This window comes from Zonotrichia leucophrys, chromosome Z (genome assembly GCF_028769735.1).
Source record: "Zonotrichia leucophrys gambelii isolate GWCS_2022_RI chromosome Z, RI_Zleu_2.0, whole genome shotgun sequence".
In the NCBI taxonomy this organism is placed as follows: Eukaryota; Metazoa; Chordata; class Aves; order Passeriformes; family Passerellidae; genus Zonotrichia; species Zonotrichia leucophrys.
In genome coordinates this window covers 46037011-46051246 of record NC_088200.1, presented here as the reverse complement: position 1 = coordinate 46051246, position 14236 = coordinate 46037011, and the positions used below count along the sequence as shown (strand labels likewise).

Below are 14236 nucleotides of genomic sequence, written 5' to 3'. Positions count from 1 at the left end.
AAAGACTTGAAAATCTTGTTGCTGTCGGAAAAAATAAGGTAACGTTTACTTCCCTTTGAATACCTATTTCCTTTTTTCCTTGGAAACCTGTGGGGCTGCCATCTTTCACTTCTATTAGGATTGTTTATTAATTGGCCAGATCCACTGGAAGGGAGTTCCAGGCACTCTAGGGACCAGGCATGCTGGTTCAGTTATGTTTCCAGCTCCTGCTGAACTACAAAATTATGGACTTGAAATGGGAATTGAACTTAGGTCTCCCACTTGGCAGCACAAAGCGCGACATTTGACCATGCTTTAAAGACCATGCTTTAAAGGTTAAAACCAAATGTGTAAGTAAAGGAGTAGCAACTGAGAGGGTTGTGTGTAGGAAGGTACTGATGATCTCATTTTTGTAAAAAACAGGTTTAATATTTACATGGCAAATATCAAGACCTTTATAAAAATCTGTTAAGAGCAAAAGAACAGCACTTCACTGACTGAAAAACAACTTCTAAAGAGAAAAAAACCCACAACTTATTATTATTTACTAATTGTACTGGAATTTTAATTGTGAGATTGGCCTGATAGAGCCACTTTCTTAAAGCAAGAAGACTTGGACTTTGTTAGTATGGTTTAGCGGTTAGATAAAAAAATCTCTCACTATTAAAAGCACCACTGTTTTCTGACCTAATTAATTATATATTCCAATCAGTGTGATCAATGACAAGAGACTTTAGCCTGAAGTGTTAACAAGCTTTGAAACCTTAACCCTGTTCACACAGACCTGACTTTGGCAGTGCGCCTCGGTTAGGTAAGTGGTCCCAGCAGAGCATCTGCTAAGGATGCGTTGTCCATGAGCTGGTTCTGGCCTTTGCACAGCGAAGGGCACCATGGGGAAATGTTGTGCCAGCAAGGGACTGGACACTGAAAGACACAGCAGGGGCTGATGACGCTGCTGGGTGACCCCAGAATTTTGCATGCACAGACTGTGAGGGCATAAAAGCCCAGAGATTCCTGTGTTCGGGTCCTTCCTCAGAGGCACCCAGCTCAAGCTGTTCTTTTGTTGTTGCACCATGATTAGGTTATTTTAAGGGTTGAGACTGTGCTATGGGAAGCGTGGGGTTGCACCAGTGAGGAAACCTAGTCTGACCGTGTGAGTGTGGGGTTTCAGCTCAGGTGCTGTGAGTGTGACTGCCAGAATGGCTCCTGCATCGTCAGACAGGGAAGCTTCTTCAATAGCATCCTAAAATCTCAAAAGTATTCTGTGGTACTCGGCACGTGGAGAATTAAGACCTTGTTTTCTGCCACATTACTGATTTCACAGCTCCACTGTAATCTTGCTACCAATGACTTCTATTGTGCATAAATACTTCATAACTTTATTTCCTGGATGCAGGAAGTCTGGGAGTTATGGACTTTAGGGTCCATGATTAATGGTTATGGACTTTTGATTTTAAGTGAAATAAATCTTGGCCAGTTGAAAAAGTGCAAGGAACATCACCATCACTGGAAATTTTATGTACACCTAGGTGACAGAAACATCAAAGATGACGTATCTGCAGCACTGTCCTCTTTGGAAGTGTATTTTCTTATTGGTGATGATTTTTAAATTTCTTGAAATGCTTTGTGTTTATCTGTTTTCCTTTAAAATACCATCTGGGACTGACTTACCAGGACATGTGTGGCAGATAATGACCCCTTTCTCTGTAGGATTACTAAAACCATGAAGAACAAGGTGGGAGCCACTGAATTGTAATATACACTATGCTGTAGCTGTGCATGGAGCTGTACTGAAAACAGAAAATTAGGTTAGGCTTTTCTTTGTTTTTGATGTTTCTTGCTAAGCAGTCTGACGTGAAATCTTCTCCAGTTGTCATTGTTTTCCAGGAGGATCTGTGCAATATGAAGAGGGAAACCAGATGAAGGTTAGGCTGTCTTAGGGTCTATTGCCTTGCTGTGGGGACTTGTTTTGCATTTGGAAAAGAACCTGGATTTTTTAGGGACCCTACTCACAATAGATTTTTATGAAATGAGACTGAGAGACTGCACTGCCTGGGAAGAAGTATCCTTTATTTCCCTAAGAAGTACAATCAGGACCACAGGCTGTGGGCATTGTTTCCTGCTGCATGTAGTTTGCGTTTTCAGAATCTACTGTGCCTTCTGAACTGGTGGTTGTTGGTGTTTTGGTTTTTTTTGTTTAAATTTGCTCCTGCATTCCCATTGCTAAATTGCAAACTGAAAAATTATGCAAACCATGTCTGAATGTGCACGTACTCTATAGCCATCAATGCAGACAGAAATGAGGGCTGAGATAAGTTGGATCCAAAGGAACTTTTGTCATGCAGTCGCAGCATAAGCTTTCCTCAGGCAGTGAAATGAAGCAGCAGGGAGCTTTTTTGCTGCCGCCGGCTGACTCACTGCATCAAAGTTTGATGATGTTCTGACGAAGCGCCACAGGGAATGTGAAAAAGAATTGTAATTTTCACGGCGGAAGCACAGCTCTGCATTCATTGAAGTGCGCCTGTAAGCAAAGCCCAGTAGCTGCTGTGTGAAGGCAGGTGATCACCCTTATTTAGCAGTACCACTACCCACGTGACAAGAAAATGGTGGAGGATCTGTATTCCTAGTAAACTGCTAGGGAACGAGGGATGCTGAAGTGCAGCAGTGAAGCATCTTTACTATTTTTGCAGTAGAGAGGCCTTTTCGAGTCTTCAGAAGGTAAGCGTCTCTTGGCTCCGAGCGGCAGATGTGCAGAAGATTTTCTGATTAACAGCTCTTTATTGCAGTTACTTCAGACAGAAAAAGGGTAAATGCTAGTCAGCATGATGCAAAGCGCTCCGGACCTCATTACTGAAAACAGGGCAGCTGTATTTTAATTTGTTGCAGCTCTTTATGAGAGGAGTTTACATCAGTTCAGAAGGATTTCTTTTGTCTGAGCACAGACATTTATAATTAGGAAACAAAACTTCACTGCACAGTCACCTAATGTGCTGGATTATTTTCTGCTTTTTTTGCCTAGCTCTGAGGATACAATGGGAAAAAAGGATGAAAGGGCATTGCCAGCATATATCTTGCTTTTAAAAGTGCTTAATTACTGGTTGCTCCACTGTTTGTGAGAGCTCTCATTGTAGGCTACTTGGCATTATAGTTTCGGCATTTTCTTCCCTATCAACTGAAGCGTATGATTTTTGAATTTTTTGCAATGTCCTCTTAAAATGTTGCAGTGAACAGTATATGTAATTTTTGAAGGTTAACTGATGAAGGATGCAGCAGTAATCTCAGTGGTAAGAGATTCAATTACTGCAAAAGTTGGTTTGTGCAGGCAGTATTTTTTTGTAAATTTAATTATAGGAGCTTGATTCAGCTCATTCAGTTACTTGCTTTTCAGTCTGTGATGAAGGAATGAAAATATTCTTCAGTTCCAAGTATGGTAAGCACATGAATGATAGGGATGATAGTGATATACAGGAGGCATTGAAATATATAGAATGTAAAAGTATTGACTACTTAAAGCAACATTGAAAGGAAATGTGTGCAGGTTTGTTTCCTTCTTCAGCAGAATTCTTCGAAGGGGGCTGGGGAAGGGAAGGATGGGCATGGGCAGGCAGAGATGTAATTTCTGGATTTATGTATATTTACTTGCAAAGCAAAGCTGTTTTGAAAAAGGGAGGATGCGCACAGCACTAGCAGCACTATCAGGAGGCATCAAAATAACTGTGGAGGTCAGAGCAGGGAACAATGCACACCAATCCTTACCCTGTGAAACATTGCTTTCTGCCAGGGCTGCCATGTTCATTCTTTCACTCTCAGCAATGCTCCTCACTGATATCTCATGTGGGGTAGGGATGTATAAAGATCTAAAATAGCCTTTTCTTTTCTGGCTTTGATTAGTCTGTTTTTTTTTATTTGGCTTTGCATGAATCTGGATAGTAGAAAATTCATGTCGTTAGAGACAAATCTAGTTTTTTGCATACATTCACTACTTAAAAACTTAGATCCTGCTACAAGCAGTCTGTTGCAGTTTTGTGGCATCTCTGTATAGAATTCAGCAATAATCGGAGAACAGTTTTATTTACAGCTTGTAAATCTGTATATATATATGTAGGAAAAGGCAGATGAAAAAAAAAACCCTCTGTCTTAAAGCTCCAGTCTTTGTTTGGGCAAAAGTTGCAGCTTGCAAACTTAATAAGAGAAAACGAGTAGATGAGAATATGATTTTGAAAGCACCTGTGAGAATTGGTAAGGCTTTTTTTTTTAATCACTGTAGTGTCTTCAGTATTGGAGACACTTCCTATCACGTCCTAAAAATACCTAGAAAATGACAGTGCTACTGCAACAACAAATAATACTGAAGCAGGGGAAGGTGGGAGTGACATTCCAGTTGCTTGACAGATTTCATAGTTTATCTACTTTGTTTTTCCTTTGGACATTGAAGAAAGTGGTTTCGCTGTTACAGGATTTTAAGAATTAACTCTTTATGAGTTCTTAGTATATCTTGTAGTTTGTGGTCTTATCTACAGCCTTGCACCTGTGAAAAACCTATGACAGCAGCAGATGGGAGTTTTTTATTTTAGGCTATCCGGTGAAACCTGTCCTACACACTGGCAGCAGACTCTAAAGAGCTGTCTGCTGGGTAGTAGCCCAGCAGAATATGACGTTGCCTGCTTGTTGAAGGTAGAGCATATAGCTGACCTTGTCTATGTATTTCCCTAGCTGCAATATGTAAGTGCCATGTTGAGGATGGAGGAGCCCCATTTTCTCTCCTTCTGAATATTACTTACTTAGTCTGGCATTTCCTGTCACTCTGACTCTTTCACAGCATTTTTGCTATGACTGACATTACTCCTTTTTCCCACACTTGGGCTGCTTTTTATCTTCCTGCTGTTTCTTGCGGCACTTCCAACTCAGTGACAGAGTTCTGCTTCTGAAGATAACTGGTGGCTTTCTGCATCTCCCATCTCTCTTTGCATTTGCCTTTTAGGCCTGCCAGCTGCAGGGTCTAGCAATCTTTCCTGCTCCTAAAAACTCTTGCCAGAGCAACCTTGCATGTTTTCCAGTTTAAGTGCTTCTGTAGAGCTTGTGTGCCCTGATTAGGAGCCTTCCCTGGCTCATGTTTGGGACTTATTTATTTTTCCCAAGCTGATAATTTCACAGTATGGATAGGAATTCATTTCAGTTACCAGTTTACACTCTATAGGAAATTTCCATTTAAATTTTCTGGCTAAAATTCCCACTCCATATTCTGCATTGTCAATTAAATTCCCCTACTATTAATTGCATCTCCAACAACTGCAACATTGAGGGGCAGTAAGTTTGACATTAACACCTTTTCAGAGCCTTTTCTTTAGGTCACCCATAGCCAAGACTGGGAAAGTGTAGCTGTTGGTTATTCCTAAGTTTGTAGTAGGTCACCTAGGAATCTAAATTACAATAACATTGAACAGTCTAAGTTGTGAAATCAGTTATGTGGAAAAGATGATAGACATTTGGCAGTACAGTGATACAGATGTGAGAAAAGAAGACAAAGAATTTCACAATATTTAAGGTGTTGAGGAAATAGAACTATTTTCAGGATAGGGAATGAGACGATAAATAGGATCAGAGAAAAGCAATATGAGGGGAAAAAAAGATAGAAGTCATACAATATTAAAAAAAAAAAGTTTCCAGGTATCTTTTCCTGTCTATCAACATATTGTCCAAAGCTGATCTTGAAATCAGAAGATCATTAGAAAAATGCTAATGCTTTAATGGATGGATGAAAAAAAATAATCTGTGCATCTTGATATTAAGTGAGTTCTTGTAATTAGCAGCTCTAAAAGTCATCATCGCATTTTGCCACGTGGTCAAGAGATACTTCAGCTGTTGTAAGATGCTTTGTTAAACCATTTTGTTCTAGCCTAGTTTAGGATGGTAATAAGTGTCATCAGCACTGTACATGTCATCATCCGGACGTGCAGAGAAACAAGTCCATTAAGCAATGCAAGAAATTGCCAATATTACAGAAAAACCAAGTGGTAAAGAGAAATAGCCACTGAAGTTCAGGTACTAGCTCAGTTTCAGAACTAATGGTTTTGAATAATGGTTAAGAGCAGTGAGAGGCATTTTAGCATGTTTTCATTTGGAAACAAATGTGCGTGATACAGTGTAGATTGTTATAGTTGGAGGGGATTTTCCACAATTCCAGTGGAGAATAGACAAATCCAGTGGGGTATAAAATTTAAAACTTTCTGAAGATTTTTTGGCTTCTGATCCTGCAACCTCTCCCCTGTTAGGTGCTCTCAAATCATTAGCATACTTCCTGAAAGTGCAGATGGCTGCACTGGGTAGAAGGTGCAGCCTGCTCTTTCAAGTGCTTCTGATATGCCAGTTAAATCATTTGGAGCTGCAGGTATTCTGCTGACAGGTCCTGACAGGACAGTATGGCAGGAAAATGGTCACTGTGAGCCACACATTCAGGAAGAGAAACTGGTTTAAAAGTTAGGAACTAAACCTGAGTTTTCTCAGGGAATAATTAATTGCTTAATGAGAGTGGAAGGTAGGAATCATGTCCCTAGCATCTTAATAAATTTTAAAAATACCATTTAAAAAGAAACTGTATTTTCAGGTTGTACTTAAGGATCTTTTGAATCAGGTTGATTTAATTTCTGTTTTCTCTGCTGGCATTACCATGTTGCATTTGTAATGTTTGTTCAAGAGTGGTTGTTGATTAACAAATCATCTAGATATGTGAAATATTATCTGTGGAATACTAACAACATCTCTTAAGAGATCAAAAACATGCTTTCTAAATGCTAATACTGCTTTGAACGTACACAGCATATTGCTGGACCTTGTGATCTTTCAATATTGATGGAGGAGCACCCATTAACTCCACATAAACTCCCCAGCTTTGTGTTGTTAATTCTGGTGATTTTCCATTGTTACAGTAAAGATTAAGGAGCACTGATCTAGGCACCTAACAGAGAACAGCCCCTGCTCTTAGGGCAAAACTACGTGGTGGTATTAGTGCAATGCTAATCAAAGAAATAGGTGTTAAGTGATATGTTACTTCTGCCTTAGAATTTATTACTCTCTGCTTTTGCACACAGAATATGGCCTTAAGAAAATATTATTAAAATGGTAATATTAGGAACCCAGCATGTTCTGCATTTCTCTGTAAGAGGCATAGTTGGAGACAGTGCTGTTATTTGCTTGCATTCCAAAAGCACCACCTACAGAATTGTCTTCTGTCCTTGTTTATGCCATGAAATTGTTATGTGGTTTTGGAGACTGGGATCTGCTGCTGGCAGCATCTGTCTGGCTTGCATTTCTAAGTCCCCATTTCGGCAAGACATTTAGGTTTGGAACTTCCAATTTCCCTCCTTTTATATCAAGAGTCATTTTTATTTCATGTGTCTGGAAGTCACATATAATTGAAGAAGGCTGGAGCCCTGGATCTGTTCCGTAGGCCTGCCTGATCCATGGGCATGTACATAAGGTTGATGAAATAGCCTAGTGAAATCCATTATCCCTGTTACTTGGATTTGTCCCTTCATGGCTCTCTGCATCCCTCCATGGCTTTTCCTGTTTCTCCTGTGCTGGGACGCAGGGAGGGAGCTGGCAAAGGGTCAGGATAGACAGTGTGTGCCTGCCTAGCAGCAGTGAAAGCAGCAGCATATGCTTAAGAATTGCAACTTTTTTTTTTAGCAGCCTTAATCTGATATGAGGAGCCAGGAGAACCTACCACTATGACAGGCTTCCTGGAATAAAATGAGGCTTATGGTATAAGTTAAAAAAGAGGAACAAGGGAAAAGATGGGTATAAAAACAGACATTAAACAATGAATTTGATTGGAGACTAGGAAATGTTTTAATAAAGAATGGTTAACAATGTACTCAGTGGCTCTAAGTGAGAATTTTAACATGTTTTCAGGTCTTGTGGCTGTATAAGGATTTTTCTGTAGAAAGAATATTGCCTCTTACTGTTATGCCTGGCCTTTTCATTCAACTCCCATGCTGAAAATGGAGCAAAATGTTAGCACTTGAAAACTGAAATACAAAAACCAAGGAACTTATGATTTTTGCTAATATTTAGCTATGGCTTATTCTGTGGTTTTCATAAAAGACATATATTTCTGTAAAATATGATTATGAGCATGTAATCTACTAGGCAGCAAGCAGTATGACAATGATGAGTTAGCATTTGCACAGATGTTTGATTAATAAACCTTTTGGCTCAAACAAACCACCACAGCTTTTTTATTTTCTTTTCCTTTTCATACAGATGTGGGAATAAAAGTCTCATACTATGCATAAATTATAGCGCTCAACCTATAGATTTTTCCTAAACTAATTTGTGATTAAGACCTACAAAATAAATAGCAATAGAAACACTGCTAATTTCTAACATATGGTTGCTAAATTCAGGTCTTGGGAGGTTATAAAATTAATCCATTTTTACAAGTCACCTGTATACAGTGTAATTATTTTACGCAGCTGTGAGTAGAAGTAATTACTTTCTTATAGTCTCAGATATCCTGGAGTGGATTCCTTCTAATACACTCATTTTCTTGGTATATGGGTAGAGCTGAAGCATAATCTCTGATTGATACTGACTAAATCTTGCACAATGTTTGTCACTTTGATTTGTTGCATACACTTCTACAGTTTAGGGATCATTAGTTCTGCTGAACCTAAAAAAATCACACTGCAGTTTCTTTTATCTCTGAATAGGTGTCTGCATAAATTCTTATTTATTGTCTGGAAGTTTTGTAGCAGGGGACTAGTTAGAGGAAGTAATTTTGGGTTTAGTGGGTACATATGCTCATGGGTTTCTTTATCTCTTAGTGCACAATCCATTTGGATTTTTGGGGACTAATGTTCTTGCTTTCTTTATTTCTTCTTGTGTATTTTCATCAAGGTTTCTTCACACTAAAGCCCAGGATTTTGTCAGTTGTTATTTCTGAAATTCATATATTAACACTGTGTCTCTTAAAGCATCTCCTATTGGCTGTAGACACAATTGTTATTGAAGTATGTCCAACATTTCTCTGACTTTGCAGAACATTGCTGCCTGTGTAGCCAGGGATGACAAGCATCAAAACTCAAACACATGTAGATTATATTCGGATTTGTTGTTAGTCCAGCAGTGTTAAGGGTCTTGGACAAAACACATCTCAGTTATAACAGTTTATGGAGTTACATCTACAACAGGAAGATGGTGGACAGACTGACTTTCTTCTCTGAGCACTCCAAGTAGTAAAAGCAGGAAATAGACATTTGCTGTTCTTTTTAAAAATGCTGTTGTAGTGATGGTCTCTAAACCTGTAATATCTTTTCTGAACAGAAATGGCACAGAAATTACAAGCCACGAGTGTGGAGTCTGTAAAAGAAGGCAAAAGATATGCTGTTTGGATATAAATGTGAAACAGCAAAACAGTCTTTTTTAAAAATTAAATAATATGTGAAGTGTTTAGTTGTGCTAACAGAATGGGTTTTGCTGTTCTTTTATATCAGGTGAGATGAATGTTGGAGTAGTGTCCTAGTTTTGACTGGCATAGAGTTCATTTTTTCTCAGCTGGTACGGTGCTGTGTTTTGGATTCAGTATGAGAATAATGTTGATAACACACTGATGTTTTAGAGGCTGCTAAGTAATGCTTACCCTAAGTCAAGGGCAGTTTTGGTGTCTCATGCCCTGCAAGCAAGCAGGTGCACAGGAAGCCATGAGGAAGCATAGCTGGAACAGCTGACCCGAGCTATCGCAGAACATCGTGCCTTGTGTACAGTCGGGGAGTTCCCAGCAAAGGGGGAACCAGGACCAGTCCTGGCTCGGGAATGGAGTTTGGCATGGCTCGGTAAGTGTTGAGCAATTGTGTTGTTCCTCACTGAACCCCCAAGTCTAACTTTGTATTCTCCACTCCATCCCACTGGGATGGCAAAAAGTGGATGAGTGTCTTTGAGATGCTTAGCTGCCAGCTCAGCTTAAACCATGAAGGGTAGCTACAGAGATGGGTAATAGCAAAACACCCCTCATAAAATCCTGTATTTGGTAATATATTTTGGCTCTAAATTTATATGCATTTCCATAACTGTAAACTGAAGAGGAGTGGAGCAATAAGAAAACATTTTGTGTAAACATATTCTTGATGTAAATTGCAGTTGGTGGAGTGTTTGAATGATTGCTTTAGGTTCTTCTGAGGCTTTTCATTGCTTCTTAGTAGGAAGAAATTCTTGTTTTGTCTACAGAAAGTTAGACATCATCCAGGAGGGTGATCAAAATTATGTGAGACCCGTCAAGCAGGCCAGAGATGGGTTTACACAAGATACTGCATACTCTGTCAAAACACTTAATGCTAAAGCACTTTCAGATAGAGCTGTGCTGAGACTCAGTAGACAGGCATTACTGGATAAATGCCAAGGGCTTTTTCATACCTTCCAAGGAAAATATTCTCATTTCCCATCCCTCAAGATCTCCTTTCTATTTTCCTGGGCTCAGTAATTGCATAAGGGTGGTGTCACAGGGTGGGGATGGGATGGGTTCAAAGGAGAAGAACTTTGTGCTGCCTGTGTGCTGCAAAAGTAACTCCAGGAGTGTAAGTTCCCCTACTTGTTTTTGTACCTAAAATTTCACTTCCTGCATTATTCTTCAATGCAGCTCAATTTTTCTGCAAGATTAGTGAGAAAGTGGTCTATCAGCAGGACTCTTACTTCATTCAAAACCGGGGTAATACCTGCATAATGTGTGGAATTTGAGAAGATGAAAAAAGCCTAAATGCCTAACCTCTGAATAACCTTTCCACTGCACTTCATCTCCCCTCCTTCACATTTAGTATCCAAACCAAGCATGTATTAATATGCACAAAGGTGATTTCATCCATGTTATTTCTTTGATTCATCATGTTTTGAAACTTTATAAAAAAACTTTTGAATCTTGTGAAAGTTTAAGAATAAATTTATTTCTCTACATAAAGGGAAACATGGAGGAAACATGATTTACTTGTCTAGGAAAAGTGCCTGGCAGTTGTGCACTCCACTTTAGATAAAACATCTGCAATGATGAGTAAAGAAAATGAGAAAATTTACACATTTTGAAGTCCAGCTGCTGAATAAATTGTGGTGACAGTCACAACTGGATTAATGTTGATCACTTTTGCGTGTTGTAGGTATTTATTCAAAGCAGTGCATTAGAAGCATATCTTGTTTTAGACTAAAGAAATTAACTTCTTGATAATAATAGCTGCAGAGCAACTTGGGAAACTGGTGATAGATCACAGATGACACAAGGGTGAGGCAACACAGCCCATAGGGATTATGACATATTGCTGTGAATATTCAAAGCTGCTCTTTCCAAAATAGCAGAATGATGCTGTACCTAGAAAAGTCAGGAAGGATAACTTGAATTTTGAGAAATACTGATTTGAGAGGGCATTAAGAATTATTTAAAGCTTATTAATTTATTGAGCTGTAAGAATGTCTGAAGCAAAAAGAGAAAGGAAAGTATTTCAGCCTCCCGCCTCTCCTCCTTTCAAATGAATTTGGTATCTGACTGATCTGCCTTTGAGAAACGAGAGGGATTCAGCTGCTTCTGAACAAGATCATAGACCTGAATATCAGAGCAAATAATCAGTAACTTGATTCCCAGTGCAGCTGATCCTTAAATGACTGGTCTGTGTACAACATAAAAGAAGTCATTTATGACACAAAAAACCTTAATTGACTTTGACCTCTGTTCCAAGATCCTTTTTTTATCAATCCAGTAAATCATACCTGAATAGAATGGGCTTTCTAAAGTAACTTAATTTATTTCTTCAATAGAAGCATTCATTAAAAGGGGATTAAAAAATATATCTTTCTTTAATATTTTTGTCCACATCATCCATGTTCCAAGCTGCACCCTTATGGCAAGGCAAGGAGTTTTATAAGCCAGAATTTTGAAAGCATATGAAGTAGTCTGTGCAAAAGGAAGAGGAGGCAGTTGCCTATTTTAAAGTTTCTGGAGTCTGACTTCCATTGCTAGGGTTCCTGCTGAGATCTGTTGAGAGCTTCTGCACACGCAGAAGTTTCTCTGCAAGGTGCTGAGCTGCTCAGCAGAACATGCTCTCAAAATCCATCAAAAAATGTGAAGCTGTGTCTGTAGAAAACAATCTTTATCCATATGCTCCTCATTCTCTCTGTGACAGCAGTTCTGAAGTCGTGTGTGGCGCAATATCACAGATATTTAAATACCATTTTAAATATTCCTGTATTGTCTATTAATTTATGAGTGAAATACTGACTGTGGCATATGAAAATGAAGAACTTTCGCTGAACCTAAGGTGTGTGTGTGTGTCTGGCAAGGAATCTTTAATGTCTTTGGGTAAAGCACAAAGGATTTGGAAAAATAAGACTAGCTCTCAAGGCAGACTTTCTCTTCTCCAAAAAGCCTGTTGACTGGTTTTGACAGTACATAAGAGCCTGACACAATTAAAAATAACGAACCAAAAAGCCCCCAGGAAACCTAATCTGTGCTAAAACGCTTCTGAAAGGCAATAGCATTTTATGTAATTGAAGATAAAATGGAGAACCTAGCATCAGCAATGCTTTTGGCAACTGGACTGTTTAAATTCCTGCTTTGACCCAGTTCTTGTAGGACCAGAGAGTCTTACTTTCCAAATTTAATAACCTATTCAGATCTGTTCAGCTGAGTCACTTGAATCATTCAAAACATAGCTAGCTGATGCTATTGCAGGGAAAACTACTAGCTTTGATCTCATCACAGTTCTGTTGGTCAAAGTTCAGAGAAGAGTCTGTTCTTCCGCTTTTGTGAGGGAAAAAACCCCAGATTTCGGAACAGTAGTGCAGAATAAAATACTACAAGTATTATGATAAAGTAAATTAAACTCTCTTGAAGTCATACATTTGCAGATAGTTTGGTAGCTGCTGAAAGTGTTAAAATGTTGTGTCTTGTTTGCGGTTGAACTGTTCCAGCAAGTATTTAGTAAAATATTTAAATAACAAGTAGACATAAAACCAGTTCAAGTCAACTTTCTTTAAACATTTAACTATCTATGTTGCTATTTTCACCACTTAGTGCCTTGTCCTTGTCTTATGTTTGTATGTATGTATGTGTGTGTGTAGGTATTGTGTATGTTAAACATAATTTCTTAGTATCTTCCTAAAAATGGGGTCTAGGGAGCATATTTGCAACAATTTAGTCTTTGAGAATCTTTTATGTAGTTTTGGTTCTCCCTTTTTTACTTTCTGAACTTTTTCAGTGTGACAGATTACTTGTATCAGTATTACTGGTTTGGATCAGAATTGCTGTAAGATGCACAATACCAAAAAAGGGAAAACCTACTCATTTTTACTGTACAGTAACTATGTATACAGTTAGGAATATACTGTTTTATGAAGAGTAGCTGCAGCTCCTTGCAGTGATGTCTTGCATTAGCTTGATAACTGAAGACCATCTTCATTTGTGTAAAATGAGAAATATTGCTGTTTGCAACATCAGTTTTTTATTCAGGCTTCTGAACGGGCTGTGTTGGAGGAAATTTCAGTTCTGTATAAGATCATGAGCTGTACATCTCTTTAAGATGTTACTTTGTATTTCCTCTCAGATTGGTACAAGAGAATGTGGGAATGGACATCCCCTTAGCTGAGGGTGTACAAAGCCCCAGTTCTGCGGAGATGAGACCTGGTGAGAAAAGCTCTTGCTTATTTTCTTAATTGTATCTTATTCCTGTGGCATTTAATTATGCAGTGAGAATGATATTTCTGTGCTGGTAAAGAATCAGTTCAATGTTAAAAAGAAAAAAGCATTGAGTTTGCTTTATTTAGTCAATTTTCTTCTTCACTTGAGAAATTATAATTGCAGTGTGACATTTTCTCTTGGGCATTGTTACCACTTGTTTAGTCCTTGTAAAGTTTTAATAGTCTGTATTATTTATTTTATAATTGACCTCTGTCTAAGTGAACTAAGCAGAACAACTTGAAATGTGCCATACAAGGCAGAGGCAAGGAGCAAAGATATATCTGGCTCTGTTGAATACGACTTCTATTTAAGACTGATTAAGAGACTCAGAGATTTTTTTTTATTTGTTACTGTATTATATACAATATATATATACTATACTGAGTAAGGTATATGATGAAAGCTAAACATGGAAGTATTTGTAAATCAGCGCTGAATGTGTAAGAAAATAAATATTTACAATGGCTTTTAACTCATACAAATTTTCCCGGAACTCAGCAATGTCTTGATTCATAACTCAAATGATTTATATTTGCCCTTCAAGCT

At 38.4% G+C, this 14236-nt stretch overlaps 1 protein-coding gene across 5 annotated transcripts in view; it reads left to right on the top strand.

Moving 5' to 3' along the window:
• The window catches only part of PRUNE2 (prune homolog 2 with BCH domain), a 128566-nt gene that overhangs the window by 89170 nt on the left and 25160 nt on the right, over nt 1-14236 (top strand). For all 5 annotated transcript variants that reach the window (XM_064735199.1, XM_064735198.1, XM_064735196.1 and 2 more), the window contains exon 10: nt 13557-13636. In XM_064735199.1, the coding sequence (XP_064591269.1) occupies nt 13557-13636 (80 nt within the window). The remainder of the gene's footprint in view (nt 1-13556; nt 13637-14236) is intronic.